At 46.1% G+C, this 14,738-nt stretch overlaps 3 protein-coding genes across 12 annotated transcripts in view; 2 read left to right on the top strand and 1 right to left on the bottom strand.

Annotated features, from left to right (window-relative positions):
- Positions 1 to 1,967, bottom strand: part of LOC122366268 (GTPase-activating protein skywalker-like) — a 24,263-nt gene extending 22,296 nt beyond the window's left edge. The window contains exons 1-2 of one of the 6 annotated variants that reach the window (XM_043338307.1): positions 1,955 to 1,967; positions 107 to 283 (exon numbers count right to left, since the gene is read on the bottom strand). The gene's annotated coding sequence lies outside the window, so the exon portion shown is untranslated. Of the gene's footprint in view, positions 1 to 106; positions 284 to 799; positions 824 to 960; positions 1,021 to 1,082; positions 1,573 to 1,954 lie in introns of those variants that run through there. The other 5 variants (XM_043338302.1, XM_043338305.1, XM_043338304.1 and 2 more) reach the window with 5 other exon arrangements.
- Positions 1,416 to 14,738, top strand: LOC122366269 (zinc finger protein 16-like). 5 transcript variants are annotated; one of them, XM_043338313.1, is made up of 4 exons: positions 1,416 to 1,420; positions 12,770 to 13,100; positions 13,244 to 13,293; positions 13,410 to 14,738. In XM_043338313.1, exons 2-4 carry the CDS (start codon positions 12,773 to 12,775, stop codon positions 14,283 to 14,285), a joined length of 1,254 nt encoding a protein of 417 aa, XP_043194248.1. In that variant the 5' UTR covers positions 1,416 to 1,420; positions 12,770 to 12,772; the 3' UTR covers positions 14,286 to 14,738. The 5 variants fall into 5 exon arrangements, with proteins under 5 accessions (XP_043194248.1, XP_043194245.1, XP_043194244.1 ...); XM_043338310.1 differs by lacking the exon at positions 1,416 to 1,420 and adding an exon at positions 11,052 to 11,125; XM_043338309.1 differs by lacking the exon at positions 1,416 to 1,420 and adding an exon at positions 11,081 to 11,162.
- LOC122366270 (cleavage and polyadenylation specificity factor subunit 6-like) lies at positions 2,755 to 6,633 on the top strand. The gene is made up of 4 exons (XM_043338315.1): positions 2,755 to 3,603; positions 4,133 to 4,231; positions 4,975 to 5,261; positions 5,713 to 6,633. The coding sequence occupies exons 1-4, from the start codon at positions 3,574 to 3,576 to the stop codon at positions 5,750 to 5,752; spliced, it is 456 nt and encodes a 151-aa protein (XP_043194250.1). The 5' UTR covers positions 2,755 to 3,573; the 3' UTR covers positions 5,753 to 6,633.

Raw genomic sequence — 14,738 nt, 5'->3', positions numbered from 1 at the left:
TCCATGCGCAATAAGCATTGCCAAATGCAAAAGTAGTAGCTAAACATCTATGTCTATAAAAATTGTGTAAAGGCACAAGTTTTAGCTTTTGTCCCAGTGAACTCACCTTCAATGCATCCCGAATTAAATAGAGGTGGTCTTCCTTACTTTGCAACTTGCAAGGCTAGGCACTTACCATTTAATGCAACTTAACTTTGATTATGCTCAACTATGTAGGGCATAGCAATTATCCTTAATGCATTCAAAGACGTGCCACAATGCTTGGCGCTTGCAAGTCAAAATCCTGAGAACCAAGAGAAATAAACCATAATCAGATTCATTGACCAATGATCAGTTTCAGCTTATCTTCCAAACAGCTCTTCATCACCAATATGCTCATGTATGCTGAATGCACATATTTTACATTCAAAATGTGTGTCCTGGACATGAACAAGGATGTGGGAAATGAATTTACGCTCGGATATAGTCTCACATCGGAAAATAGGATGCCATTGTACCAATCATGGATCCAGTCCTTACTCTACATGGCAGGATCATTATCTTAGCATAATGCTGTCAAAGGATTCACTGAGATCATGGACCTAACATCATTATCCTAGCAAGTCCTAGATTATAACCCTAGGTTTGTGGTTATTATTTTTTTATAAATTTAGCTTGAATGTTTGAATGGACGGTTGACAGAGCTGGAGGCAATCCTCCTGTCTGCTCGTGCAATTCCAGGTAACGGGAGAATTTAGACGCCAAAGTAAAAAGTAACGTGCCCCTCAAAGCCGCACACAGCCTGTCCCACTCAACTGACTTCAAGGGTGGGGTGGGGCTACTCCCACCAACCGCAGACCATCCCCGCCTGTAGCGCGTCTCCTTAGTTGGAAAACCTTTGTGTTACGCATCCTCTACCAATTGCAATACCACCTACACAATCACCTAGAAGAATGCAATCCATAAACACCAAATACCTACTTATCAAATTAAAAGTGGAGCTTTTAATAATTGGTGTCAACTCAAACTGTCAAAAGCACTTCAATCAACATACTCAACACAAGTACATTATTATACTATACTGTGGCAACAGCAGAACTCACAAAACAAGACCGGACCAAGCGGACACGAACGGTATAAAGATCAAATAAAGATCACTGACGAAACGGAAAATCGGAATGTTGTTCCCCCGGAATCCTCTGACCATGCTCTGACTTTTCCCACTCTTTCTACTGCGATTACCGATCAGCACATGCAAAGAACACATAACCAGCGTTTTCAACACGTAAAAAATATAGATCGGCGCAGTTGAGACATTTGTTAGTAATGCTAGCGAACATGTTTCTGCCAGGGGCTCCGCCACAGGGGGGGTACGCGGGGGTCCGGACCCCCCCAAGGGGGGTACAGTACCCCCCAATATTCCGGATACCTATAAGCTTGTGTTCGCGTAAAGAATGACTAAATCATTCACAATATGCATTTATAATGTGTTGACAGTCGTAAAGCTAAGGAATTTGAGATCTAGAAATGCAGGGAGCCATTAAACCTAATGTTGTGACAGACAAAGAACTCAACACTCGCCGACCTATACGGGACTGTCATCATTGCTCCATTTTGTTATTACTATGCATGCGTGTTAGTGTAAAGGCCTGGCTACACTATGCGTTTTCTTCGTGCGTTTTTTGCGTGTTTGCGTGTTTTGCGTGATATCGTTCTAGAAAAAAGAACGATATTACGTTTTTGTGATGTTTTTCACCTTAAATTTTAGTTACATAAGAGTTATATTAGCTTTTGTATATAACCAAAGTAAAAATTATATTGTTTATAACTTTTTCCTAGAACGATATTACGCAAAACACGCAAACTTGCAAAAACGCACGCAGAAAACGCATAGTGTAGCCAGGCCTTAAGATTGCTAAGATTAGCTAGGTATGCTATAATTTGCCTATCATTTCGTGCACGGTATATAGAGAACTAGGTAAAACCGGTTCGCCGCCACAACACTAAGGTATTTTGACCACTATTTTCAGCTGGCCTTTTCATTCCAAAAAAGGGAACTAGGCCTCATATTTTTAAATGTTTTATTATTTACATATATATTATCGAGAAATGTATTCAGGGCAGGACTGGTGTATTTCTGTAAAGTATTTGCGAAGATAATTTTGAAGCCGGCCACGCCATTTCGAAAATAATCAATCTTAGGTTGTAGGGATTCTTCAGTAACGAAAATGTGTTTTCATCCTTAAAAATAAAAACTAATAGTGAAAAACTATTATCATAGCCTAATATTGCTTCTTTGAATTTCGAAACCACCATGCTCCCAAAGTTGTCATCCCGCCGGACCTGCCAAAGTTATACCACGAATTCTCGAATAATACCAGTGGTGTGGGTTTCAAATCAGTAGCATTCAATATCAAAATTGAATTGTCTTTCATATTTTATGTGTGTTTTGCATTTACTAATGCTCAAAACTAGAATTAATCCATGTTGAATACATCACCACCATTGGTGTTCTTTGTCACCCTGTTCCACTAAATTTAATATTGTTTAAAAACAAGACCGAGTCGGCATCTAAATAAACCACCAAAATGTGCAGAAATGCACAGACTATAACATATAAAAGTGTTAAAGCTCAGCTAATTGGGGCTCATTGTCAATTTTCCTTCCAAAGTTGAAATTTAAAGTTTTGGGTACCAAACAGTCTTGAACAAAAACATTCATAGTTAGTAAACATACCGCAGATGGGCTCATAAAAGTTGTTCATCATAATAAAAATTAAATTTTCTTTCCCGATAGGCATGTTTTATTGCAGTTTCGGTGTCATAAGATATATTTCTTTGGTCTAGAATGTGAGAGCTTCCTTGCTGCCAAAAGTCACACTGTAACAATCAATGGAATATCACTAAGAAATAAAACCGAGTCGGCATCTATTTATAGTACAATAATATACAAAATTAAATTTTCTATCTGCTGGTGTAAGGTTTTATACAAAATAAATTGGGGCTCAGTACGAAATTCGATGTTAAAAACTGCAGACCATGATTATCACCTGCAGCTGCGCACAGTTTACTGTACTGCTATCGCTAGCGAACGCCAGCGCTCTCATTTGATTGGTTTAACGGCGTGTTCGTTGCTGACGGAGAACATCCCTGATTTTTGAATTTGTTTTGATTAGGCCGATTAGGCACATTGGAATTTTCAATTTAAAATTGTGCAGCTTGTTGATGGTAGAAGTTGTGAAGCGCATAACATAAAAGAGTTGTGTAGAGATTGTATGGGGTGTTGGCGTTTTTGTAGTTTCCTTTTTCTTGTGCTCTTTTGAGATCTTTGCAGGGGTTGGAAATTTGCAATCACACGGAAACAGTTTTTTTTTTGTTTTCATGCCACAATTATGGGCAACACGGCAGGGCAAAGTTTGCCTCAAGTCCTGGCTCGTTCGTAGCCTTGATTTGCATTCAAGAAAGCAGGTCTGTGCCCGAATGGATGCTGCACATTTTTTATATTCTTCAAAGCAATCGAGGTTCATTTGCCGATGCTGCATGGAGTATGCGAAGCAAAGCAGTGTCATGCTGACGCGGAGACGAAGACGTGAGTATGAAACAGACTACAATACTTGGCAAAAAGGCAAGCAAAATGCATCACTTAGTTCGACTAATCCGCATCATTCTATATCAACCAATCTGGAAATGTGTACCCTCCAGTGTACCAGTATGCCCTGCATAAATGTGGAAGAATTGAGCCAGAGCCCATGCTAAGCGTGAATTGCTGTGTAGACCTACAAACCCCACCATGCACCAGGCATCCTTGAGCATGTGCTGTGTTGTGCAGGTGATTGTGCATTGGTGTTCATGTGCTCCTGGGTGCCTTTTTGGTGGGGGGGGAGCTCGAGCTGGTTTTAGACTAGCAACATTATTTCTAGACAAGTTATTTGTTGATTTTTTACATTTACTTAAGTTACATTTGGAAAGTCTTACATTCGGAGTACAGCTAGGCACATCAGCCCACCATGGGAGTCTGACTAGTAAAATGTAGTGTTTGCAACCTGTGGTGACATTGAATAAGCCAAATGATATAAGATCGTCATCATGCGCTGCTGTCGCCTTTGTTTTCATTGTGTGTTGTGTGGTTCTTGAGTTATCATCCTATCCACCAGGTTGTATCTGGCGGTGGTTCTGGAGACAGCGCGGTTCGATCCAGCTGTGGGCCGGACGTCACCCAGCAGAAATGGCAGCGTGTTATCACCAGCTACGAGGTGCGCATACAGACATTGTCCAGAAACAATCACGTCATCTCCAGGTCAGTTGTGCATTAGGGCAGTGATATAATGCCAATTGTGTTACCTGCCCCCTGATAGGTGATAATGGCGTCCCCTCGTCCTCGGTGAGTGGCGTGATGACTGTGACCGATCACCGGTCGACCACAGGTCGATCGGGGCCGGTTGTCGCTGTGGTCCGAGAGCCGAGGCGGGCCCAGGGGCGACCTCCTTGGCCGTCTGATGGAGGCGTGGTCCCATACATGCATTTCCCATCAATATGTGAATTTATCAATTTATAGGTAAATGGTTGTGACCAATCACTGTTCAACGTCTGCCAATATAACCCGACCTGCGTTCTCCTCTGCCCTCCACCCTCAGGCAGTCAGCTGAGTCAGATCCAGGACCAGCTCCAGAGCCTGAACCTGTCATTGAAGGCCGTCAGGCACCACCTATCCTTCACTGTACAATCCTTTGGTGTTACAAGTTACAACCAGATTAATTGCTTTATGCTCCACTCAGTCTGCTGTTTGACCATAATGGGCTGTTTGAATGGCATGGCATATTGTGTCATAAGGAAAAAATATAGCATTGCAGTTAAAGGCCTACTTGCATGTCTATGCTTCCAGTGAATGCTCTGAATATTTCTTGGTGAGTTAAATAGATTACCTTAGGGATATTCAGCATAGGACTTGAAAATAATATGGTCCCTAATGAGTCATTAACTCTTTACTGTGTTTCAGAGCGCCACGCGACCACGATGGGACTGCCAACGATGGCCTGCTCACCGACAGCTCCCGCCAGCCGGCGGCGTTCCGCCAGCCAACGGCGTTCTGCCCGCCGATGGTGGCCCGACGACCGACGGTCGCTCGCCGGCCGAAGGTGATCCGGTGGCCGAACGAGGCTCGCCGACCGACGCCGGCCCGCCCGCCGACGGCGCCCTGCCAGCCGACCGCGTCCCGCTCGCCGACGGCGTCGATACGCCGGCGCGCGTGTCGACATTGATCAGAAACGATCACATTATGTCCAGGTCAGTAATTGTGTCAACCAACGCATCCACAGGTCAGCTGTGTCCTGCTTCGTTACTAGGTCAGTGACCCTAGGTGGGTTGCTTGGGGGAACTTGATGTGTTGCCGGGATGGGATGTCTGCTAATGCAGGTGCCGTTGCAAGTGTCGTGACGCTTGATGGTCTCAGGCTTGAGCTTCGAGTGAGTGAGAAATGCTGAGTGAGAAATGTGTAATGTGTATTATACAGGCGAATGTACTGTTATTATGGATGAGTGTGCGACAGGGAACGTTATGTCGAGGTATGATTCGTGGTCGCCGTGGCTGGTAGTGGCATTTTACGCGACCGTCGTGACCTGTGACGGCAGCCGTGACTGCTATATGACAGTCGCCGTGACTGTTCTATAACGGCCTTCGTGACTGAAACGTGACGGTCGTCACTCGTCGTGACGTGCCGCGACTCGCTGTTTTGCAGGTCATTAGTCGCGGGCGCTCGAGCTGACGGTGTCGTCTGACGGCTCCACGGAAACCAGCGCCGCCTCCGCCGAGAACATCCGACTCCTGAAATGCTAATGGCCGTACACGAACAAGAGGCTCTAAACATCCAGGTGCAGGATAAGCGCCATGCTCAGAGGCGTCATCTGGAGAAGGCCGCACAGTGCACTTAAGGCTGAGCTCGGGTGTAGTGCGCGCAGACAGATATGATCAACTGACGGGCCGGCCATCAGATTTCAGTACGGAACTCAAGATGATTGGAGCCGACGTGGTTCGGTTGATGGTGTGTCAGGGTTGATTGAGAGTGGAGGCGAAACACCCGGATCTGTGAATGATACGCCGATACGGATCTCGACGTCGTCTCGCAATTTGTGCTATGTAATATGACGGCTATGCCGTGGTATCATTCACTCTCGATGCGCTAATAGATAATAAATAGGACAGAGACTGGAATTAAGATTATTATATTTGGATGTAAGGGGCAGGTTTTGGCCAGCGCTATATTATAAATCGTGAGCGTGCTAGTTGCAATCAATCGCGCGCTTCTTGCTGAGCATATGTGAGCGAGAAAATACTTTCTCTGGAACGTTCGTCGTAAAATATGTCTATCTTTGGAATAAGTTGTCAGAACATGAATGCATTTTTGGTGTCCACTGCAGCTGCTGTTCTGGAACAGAAACATGCCGAGATCGGCTGTGTAGGTATGTACTATGTACGCTGTGGCAAAATCAAGCAGCCGTACCATGAATCAAAAGCGATATGTGAATTAAAGTGGATATATTTCACTATTTTTTCAGTTTTATCATACAGATCACAGAAATGCGTCAAATACTGATCACACCCGGTTCCAAACAACTAAACGCTTGCGATCACTGGAAAGTAAATAAACAATAGATACCCATGTGGCTGCCTGGCGTGATCCGAGACTCTCTCTCTCTCCCTCTCTCTCTCTCTCTCTCTCTCTCTCTCTTTCTCTCTCGCTCTCTGTTGTTGCTGACGCACACAGGACAACACAGCCGAATCGCGACGATGGAGAGCACGGAACGATGCTGGTGACTGGCGGACCAGCGAAAACAGGAAAGGAGATGAATAGCTCTAGCTCCCGTCTGCGCGCGGAAGGGCTCTGATTGGCGCGGCTCGCTGACTCCATTGGCTCATCAGACTGTTGTTGGTTTCCTCCTTCCCCTCCCACAAGCGTAGCCACTAGCCAGGTAGCTAAGTTGTGCGTGGAAGCGAGCGGCCAGAGCGGCGCTAGGTGTCGCCCTCCCAGCGACCGGGCAGTGCAGCTGGACACTGGGCAGTGCAGCTGGACGTGCCCCGGATGGTCCGCCTCTGATCTCGGCACACTCGGCAGAGTGCGACCGGACACTCCATTGAGTTGCATAGCGTCGATAGGCCGTATGGTGTCGCTGTCGTAATTATAAAAGCGTAAGTAGAAGGCTGAAACAAGATATAGAATGCTTTTCTTTACATTTAATATCGCAAAGCACAGCTTTATGCGCTGGCTACGATATGTGCGTGTCGGTTGCGGCAGTAATCATCGAAGAAATATATGATTTATAACGTTTCTTGATCATAGAATGATAAAACATTGCAATGTTTGCCTGTTGTGAAGAAAACTCCTATACTGCCGCTCTATCGTCCGGAATTATTCGTGTTTGATTACGGCGATTCCGCCACTCTATCAGCTGATTTTTGTTTCCGAGTCACGTGACCAACCGGTGTCTCCCTGATTTCGTGAGGGCGGTCCAGCTTTCAGGACACCTTGACACAGTAACTGCCCTAAAAGAGCTTCAAATCGATCTGAGAACAGTTGGTGACATACCGGGGAAATAAGCTAAAATTAGAGCGCTCTATTTATTGCTCCTGCCCCATGTTGAAGAGATACCCCTAAAAGCGTGATCTTTTATCGGCCCTTACGCAGCCAGGCAGCACTTCTCAGACTGGTGGATGGTATCAATAGAAAGAGAATGCGTCAAAGATTAACATGAATTAATTACAATAACATCAAAATGTTAATTAAGCGTGGAAATTAGTCCCAAACATAAGCTTATTATTGCTCCTACCTCGGCGACGGCGCTCCCCGCAGTCAGCGGGGAAGCTAAAATAAAAGCCACCATCCTCCTACGTAAGTCAATTTTAGAGCCGCCGAGTGGGCCGATGCGGGGCCACCAAACTGAGATAAGACGTGGCTAGCAATTGCAAACCGCCATAGAAATCAATATCTTTAGACGTTCAATATGGGATGATTACTCTGAAGCTGGAGTGATAGCATGAGTAGATTGCAAGAAACGAAATGCATTGATTGGTTGAATTATGCACAATAGGCACAGCTCAATAGATGAAGCCATTTCTATGATGTTGACATAACCCTTCCTCTCCTCACCAATGACCTAAGTACATTGGCAGTTGCCGGCATAGTTTTTTAGCACGAATGTATTTCGCCATCGGACCGCAATGCATGTTGCTAGGCTGCTGCAATTACAACGAACATACGAATACTGCCTTCATTTGTAGACGTTTGTTTTAAGGCGGTCTTTGACTACAAGGGGGCATACCTGTCGACAACTCGAGTTTCTCCGAATTTCAAAAACTCCCAGAATTTCAATGCCTTATGCACTGTTGTAGGTACAGCTATGTTCACAAGTTTTCGTTTCCTCCTGTTCTAAAAAGGATGATATTTGTCGACTTCGTGTGTCGCTGATAGGAGGGTGCGTTTAATAATTAGGCCCAACGCTTTCTGCATCCGCGAGTACCTTCAAAAGGGAACAACAGTTTCCATTTATTACACTATGGGACATGTGACAAAATGACCACTGGAACACGCATGAAACGGAGCTCATATTCCTAAAATGTCTACAATCACTTCTTTTCTGACACTATTAGCAAATACCGTCTCAAGTTAGGTGGTGGTTGACAGACAGTCAATGGAGATCTGAGGAGACTGAGTGATGCCAATTCACCACTTAACTGATAATGAAGGCCGAGGGGAGAGAAACATGCAACCAGGGGCGTCGACGCGTAAGGAAAACTGGTCCGACTTTTTCTCGGAGGGCCCCACCGGTGGGGGGCCCCCGCGAAGGGCCCCGCGAGGGCGCAGCAGGGCCCCCGCGAGCCGCAGCGGGGGGCCCCCGTTGCCGCAGCAGAGGCCCCCGTGGCCGCAGCAGGGCCCCCCGAGAGCCCCAACAGGGGCCCCCCGCGGCCGCAAAAGGGGACCCCGCGGGCCGCAGCAGGGCCCCGCGGTGTCTAGCAGGGCCCCAGAGGCGCAGCAGGGCCCCCGCGGTCTCTAGCAGGGCCCCCCGAGCCGCAGTAGGGCCCCCGCGGTCTGCAGCAGGGGCCCCCGCGAGCCACAGCAGGGCACCGCCTAGTCGAAAAAGTGGTCCGACTAGTCGGAAAAGTCGGACCGGTGTCGACGCCCCTGCATGCAACATGCACAACTGACAACTTGACAAGTGACAAAACACTACCACTATTGCGCAGTGCACAACAAATTACAGCAACCAGCCCAAAAAATGCTTTTGGTGGCTAATTGCAAAACAAGTCACTAATAAATATCTTAGTTGCAGCTGAACACTGCACAATGATCACGCTGTTCACGCATTGAGTGAGATGCCACAGGTGGTTTGAATCACACTTTGGTACAACTGCAAATCTGAATTGCTGTCATGAGGTTCATGCCTTCATGATCACAGCATTTTGGTTGTGGTTGGCATAACACTTTGAGTCTGCAGCGTTCCACATGAACTGCAGACACCTCATCTGGTGGTCTTCATGTTGCTCAACTTCTTCAGGAGGCAAATGTTGACCACCCAGCGGAAGCATGGTCCTGCAGAAAAGAAAGGTAATGCATAAGGTACAAACATTATCTGCTGAAACAGCCCCTCTTGTTGGCTGTTATTAAACGTTTAACATAACATAACATGTATTCCATGTATATTACATTTGTTGAAGTAAAATACTGCCGGCTATTTCAAAACCAGAAAATGAAATTATATTGTGGCATAATTCACATGCTCAGCTATTAGTATCAAATAATAAATCAATTTAAAGTTTGGCATATTCTATAAAACACATTCATAGAATATTCTACTTCACGTCACAAGGACTCGCAATCTTTCTGTTGGGTGTTTGATGCATTAACTAAGTTTGTCTTAAGTTTTATTATTGCAAAAAGTTCATATTGCATTTTTTTGTATCAAATACTGCCAGCAATAACAAAACAAGAACATGAAATGTGAATGAGCCAGCCGCCTTTCCTAAAAATGGGTTACTTTGAAAATAATTTTAGTTTCTTTTAAGGAAAAGGAGAAATGATTATCAGGTAATTATCAGAAAACCACTCAACCAGCAAGTGGCTGGGTGGTTTCACAGCAAACAACAAGCCAAAACATATACTTACATTTATCTAACAATTGAGCCATTTGACTACTACAAGGATATGTGAGCAAAATAAGAATCCAATTATCCAATGTTTACTTCCTTGCAAAGTTTATGCCTTATCTTATGAAAATGTGTCACTAGAATATGATATTTATCATCAATTGTTATTAAATTTACGATTTATTTCGATGGAAACGCACATCTAGTCCCGCGCCATTTTCGTCGACGATGAATATGATCGTGTTTCATGAAGAGATAAGGGGTTTCAATGGTCTTTCAAAGCATGATTTGATGCAAAAATTTGTAGGAAATAATATAAAGCTAGTTCCAATGGCCATCAACCAATTTAAAACACCGAAAATACTCACAACTCCGTCCCGACGACTACCCAGCACCGCGCACGCCACACTACTGGCAAAATGCCAAAACTGCTGTCACAGCAGAAATGTTTTTTTTCTCGATTTCAATTGTGGAATTATTTATTAAACAGAAGATGATCTTTCCGAAAAACCGACTGATTTCATACACAGATGCATAGAAAATAAAAAAATCCCGGTAAGTTTATTTGTATTGTTTTGCCGATTTTGACATGCTCCTAGTTTGCAGCCATATTTCGATATGTTCTACAGGGAGTTCAGAATTATTTCAGGACCAATCTTTTCCTCGTTCATTTTTCCGTCGACCATGAAATTTTTAAAGCGGAACAATTAGTTTCCAGGCGGTCCGAGCGGTTTTCGTGAGAAGGGTGCAAAAATCGGCGTCATTTTTAGAGCCTCGACACCAGCTCAACACAGGGCCCTATGGGAGACGGTGAAGTAGCGGGAGCAATAAATAGAGCGCTCTAATATTAGCTTATTTCCCTGGTGTGTCACCGACTGAGAATTCCCCTTCTTGTCCCCTTCCATGTGAGGTCATCCGATAGTGTCAGCTGGGGGGGGGGGGGGGGGGGGGGGTCCAAGCCGGTCTTTCGAGCACCATACTAGTCTAGTTAAGCAGCCTCACATCGTTCTAAGGTAATCTGCAATAATCTGCACAGGGCTCTGAATGCAGGTTGGTAGAGGTAGGACATCAACAAGAAACAACTCTAACAGGATTCCCATTACATGACCTTTGATTCAAGTGGAGCATTTTGATATCCATTTTCAGGTTAAGATAGGTCACACTCATCACAGAGACTGAATATCAGTCTCTAGGACCCCATACTGCTATATGAGGGCACGTCGGCGGCAGAACGGGGAGGACACCGGGGCACCGTGCCCCTCCCCCTTTGATTTGGGCATTTTAACATTAGCCCTATGGGCGCTGCATGGAAAGAATGGGACCAAAAGTCGGCAGTGCCCCCTTAATTGAACGTGTTCCGCCGCTATTGTGAGGGCAGGGCTTTTAAATCCATACAAAAACTAAAGCACTGCGCTTTCCTTTAAGTACGGCCTTGAAGGACCCTAAACTGGCCTTAAAGCATACATAGATATCTGAGGGCCTATGTATGTAGGTCCCTTCCTAAGGCAATGCCAGTCACTTAGAGGCCAATGCGTTGTTTGATGGGCTAATAGCGCCCTTGGAGCGCGCAACAGCGGCCTCAATCCCTCAAGACCTTTGATTTTAGAGGCCGCCATATCTGTGCCAATGGGCTCCGCTTCTCGGTTGTCGATTCCTTACGCAATTTCAACCTTGGTTTTGCAGCTTACAGCAAAATTATTTCAATAAAATTGCTAACTTGTCTTTGTACCTACTGTAGAAAAGCGGCATTTTTTCATCGATTACGGGCGCTGCGGGGGGGGGGGGGTGTTGGAATTCGTCCTGGATCCACCAGTGAGGTTTTGTGTTTTGGGTCGGACCCCCCTAATCCCAAAACCGTGGCGGAGTCCCTGGTTTCTGCTGAAGAGACGCAACCATTAGGAAAAGAGGGGAAAACACGCTGCATGTAAATATGCCTAAATAAACAATAAAGAAGAGCAAGAGGGAGAAGGTCGAGGGAGAATATCAACCGTGGAAAATATCTAGCAGTTGTCCATATACTGCGAGATCGAGGTGCAGTAATAGAAAAGAGGGAAATAATAAGGGGCTAAGGTACGCTACTTTGTATAGGCTTGTGTTAGGCGTTTCTCGCTTCTGCGATTTGTATGGATGTAGGCAAGGCAGTATATACCAAGATTCTTATAGATAGTATATACCAGGGTATATAGAACAACATGTACCAGGGTGGTATATACCGATGTAGGTATGAATTTGGATTTGTAATGATCAATTTCTTGATCCCAGTTCCTGATCCGAAGGTGATCTAAGGCAAATCTAACTAAAGTGGTGTGGTTTTCTAGATTAGTGTTTATGCATATAGGTATAATTGATTGTAGTACATAATCTTGGTAGCACTTACCTAAGTCAACTGTCAAAAGGCCATTTATATCAGAAACCAGCTCCTAATTCAATTTGATTTGGATAAAACTCGAAGCCTTGCCTTGTATCCAGTAGTCAGTAGGTACCACTCTTGATAACTTTCACAGCATAAAGCCAGGTAGTTCTGCACTCTGCAGTGCAATTTTGTGTATGTTTAAGCTTTCATTATGTGGGTGCTATTAAATCATTAAATGCTTCAAGAATATTAGCTAAAACACTTACCTATCTGATCTTTTGATTACCCTGGTCTTTCTTGACAGATCATGACAACTGCAGCTCAGTCTCACAGTACCCTGCCCAGGGAGGGGCCTCAGTTGGAAGATGAGACTGTTGCAACATCAGCAAGTATAATGGCAAGATCCAATGATCAATGTGAAGTCTGTGGTGCTCCTGGCATTCCTTGTCACCCAAGTTTACAGCTACAGGCCATGTATGCCTTGATGGGCACTGCAACTTTGGGCGCTCTCCTCTGTGCGCAATGTGCCAAACTGGCTGCACAGGCCTGTGATTTGCATACTCAACTGCAGGAGTTGGATGACCAACTGAGACTTGTTCATATCAACATGCTCTATTGCCTTATGGAACAGGGAGGTAGGTACTAAAATGACAAAATATGTGACTTAGCTCTGAATTCACTTCACCAAGTGTACTGCATCATCACACAATAAGGCTGAACAACTGAATGTGATTCAGTTGTTGGCTTAAAAGTGAGTTAACTCAAATATATTTTTCAGGCTATGATGGACTACAAAGAAGCAAATTACATGAGACTGAGAGACCTCAGGTGAGCACTGATGATGCCTGAAGATAATAATTTCACTGGTGAATTTTGTGTAATAGACGTTTAGTTACCATTTCTCACGAATAATGCAAACTGTCACGTTTTATTCTTGCTTACAGGTAGAGAGAGGACCATACACAGTCGATTTGATCTGTAGGCTCTGTGACGAACAGTTCAGCTCGACCTCTGCGCTGCTGACACACCTGAGGGTACAGCACGGCGCTGATACACCCCACGGCCTCCAGCGCGCCACAGCACCGTGTGGACCATGCACCGTGTGTCGCTGCGGCCGGACAGCTGCTCCGACCCCGGAGTACAGCCAGCCGCCCTCCAGGGACACCGTCGTACCGGATCACAGCAGTGCTCGACCCGATGCTGCCGGTCCCACTGCAGAGGGCACCACGGCCTGTCGCTCAGCTGCTGACGTGGAACCGGCGAACGCTGAGGGTTCACTCGCCTGCTCTGCCTGCCCGCAGCGATTTACCAGCGCCGCTCAGCGCCGGCGGCACCAGCGACAGGCCCACCCGCTGCTGCTGATCCACACCTGTCGACACTGCGGAAAACGGTTCCCGTCGCCCTCCAAGCTGCGGATCCACGAGGACAGCCACGCGGGTGCGAGACCGCACGCGTGTGAGGTTTGCGGCCGCCGCTACCTTTCCGCCCAGAAGCTGCACGTGCACGCCCGCTCACACACCGGAGAGCGGCCTTTTGTGTGTCACATGTGCGGGAGGACGTTCGCGTCGGCCGCTTATCTGTCGCAGCACGAGCTGACCCACACCGGTCGTAGGCCGCACCAGTGTCACGTGTGCGGGAAACAGTTCACACAGAGGGGTACGATGACCAAACACGTGCGCAATGTGCACGGAACGCTGGTGGGACAGCGGACTGATGTCGGGGCTGCTCAGGGAATGTCAGGAGTGGTGACTCAAGGAGTGACGGTGATGACGAACCTATCCGGAGCTGGCGCTGGCTGCGCTCAGAAACTCGGCACATGAACCAGCTGAGAATGGAAAGCTAGTGTGGCTCCGGACATTGTCTTATTTATTGGTTATTTAATTATATGCACTATGCAGAGCCAGCCGTCTTAAGACTTTCTCTGGTCTGCTTTTCTACCGGCGGCTAAACCGTCGATGAATATCCATTTACTCAATCCTAGCGTATTTTCTTCTAGAGCCTAGACTACAGAGCAACGGCTGCCATAGCCGAACCTCTGAGCATCGCAAAACATACTGGTCTCACTTCTCAGTCTCAAAAACAGAATGGCCGTGGGCACACCCCGCCCGCACTGTGTTCACGACGCATGTATCTATTTTTCTATAGTGCTTAGGTACTTGTGCAGATGCAGGGACCGATGCCTTGGGTGTGGATATCAATGGATGCATGCTGTAGCAGAGGTCATGCGCTCTCTAACAAATCCCAAGGCTATCTGAATACATTGGAATATATGA

This window comes from Amphibalanus amphitrite, unplaced genomic scaffold (assembly GCF_019059575.1).
Source record: "Amphibalanus amphitrite isolate SeventyFive unplaced genomic scaffold, NRLGWU_Aamphi_draft 000793F_arrow, whole genome shotgun sequence".
Classification (NCBI taxonomy): domain Eukaryota; kingdom Metazoa; phylum Arthropoda; class Thecostraca; order Balanomorpha; family Balanidae; genus Amphibalanus; species Amphibalanus amphitrite.
Note: the sequence above shows the minus strand (reverse complement) of the source record. Positions and strands in the feature narration are given on the sequence as shown.

Coding starts and splice junctions, on each gene's coding strand:
- LOC122366270 (XM_043338315.1), top strand. CDS start 3,574: ATGAAACAGACTACAATACTTGGCAAAAAG. Junction 4,232..4,974: donor GTGTTATCACCAGCTACGAG/GTGCGCATACAG, acceptor ACTGTGTTTCAG/AGCGCCACGCGACCACGATG. Junction 5,262..5,712: donor AACGATCACATTATGTCCAG/GTCAGTAATTGT, acceptor GCTGTTTTGCAG/GTCATTAGTCGCGGGCGCTC.
- LOC122366269 (XM_043338309.1), top strand. Junction 13,101..13,243: donor TTGCCTTATGGAACAGGGAG/GTAGGTACTAAA, acceptor TATATTTTTCAG/GCTATGATGGACTACAAAGA. Junction 13,294..13,409: donor ATGAGACTGAGAGACCTCAG/GTGAGCACTGAT, acceptor TCTTGCTTACAG/GTAGAGAGAGGACCATACAC.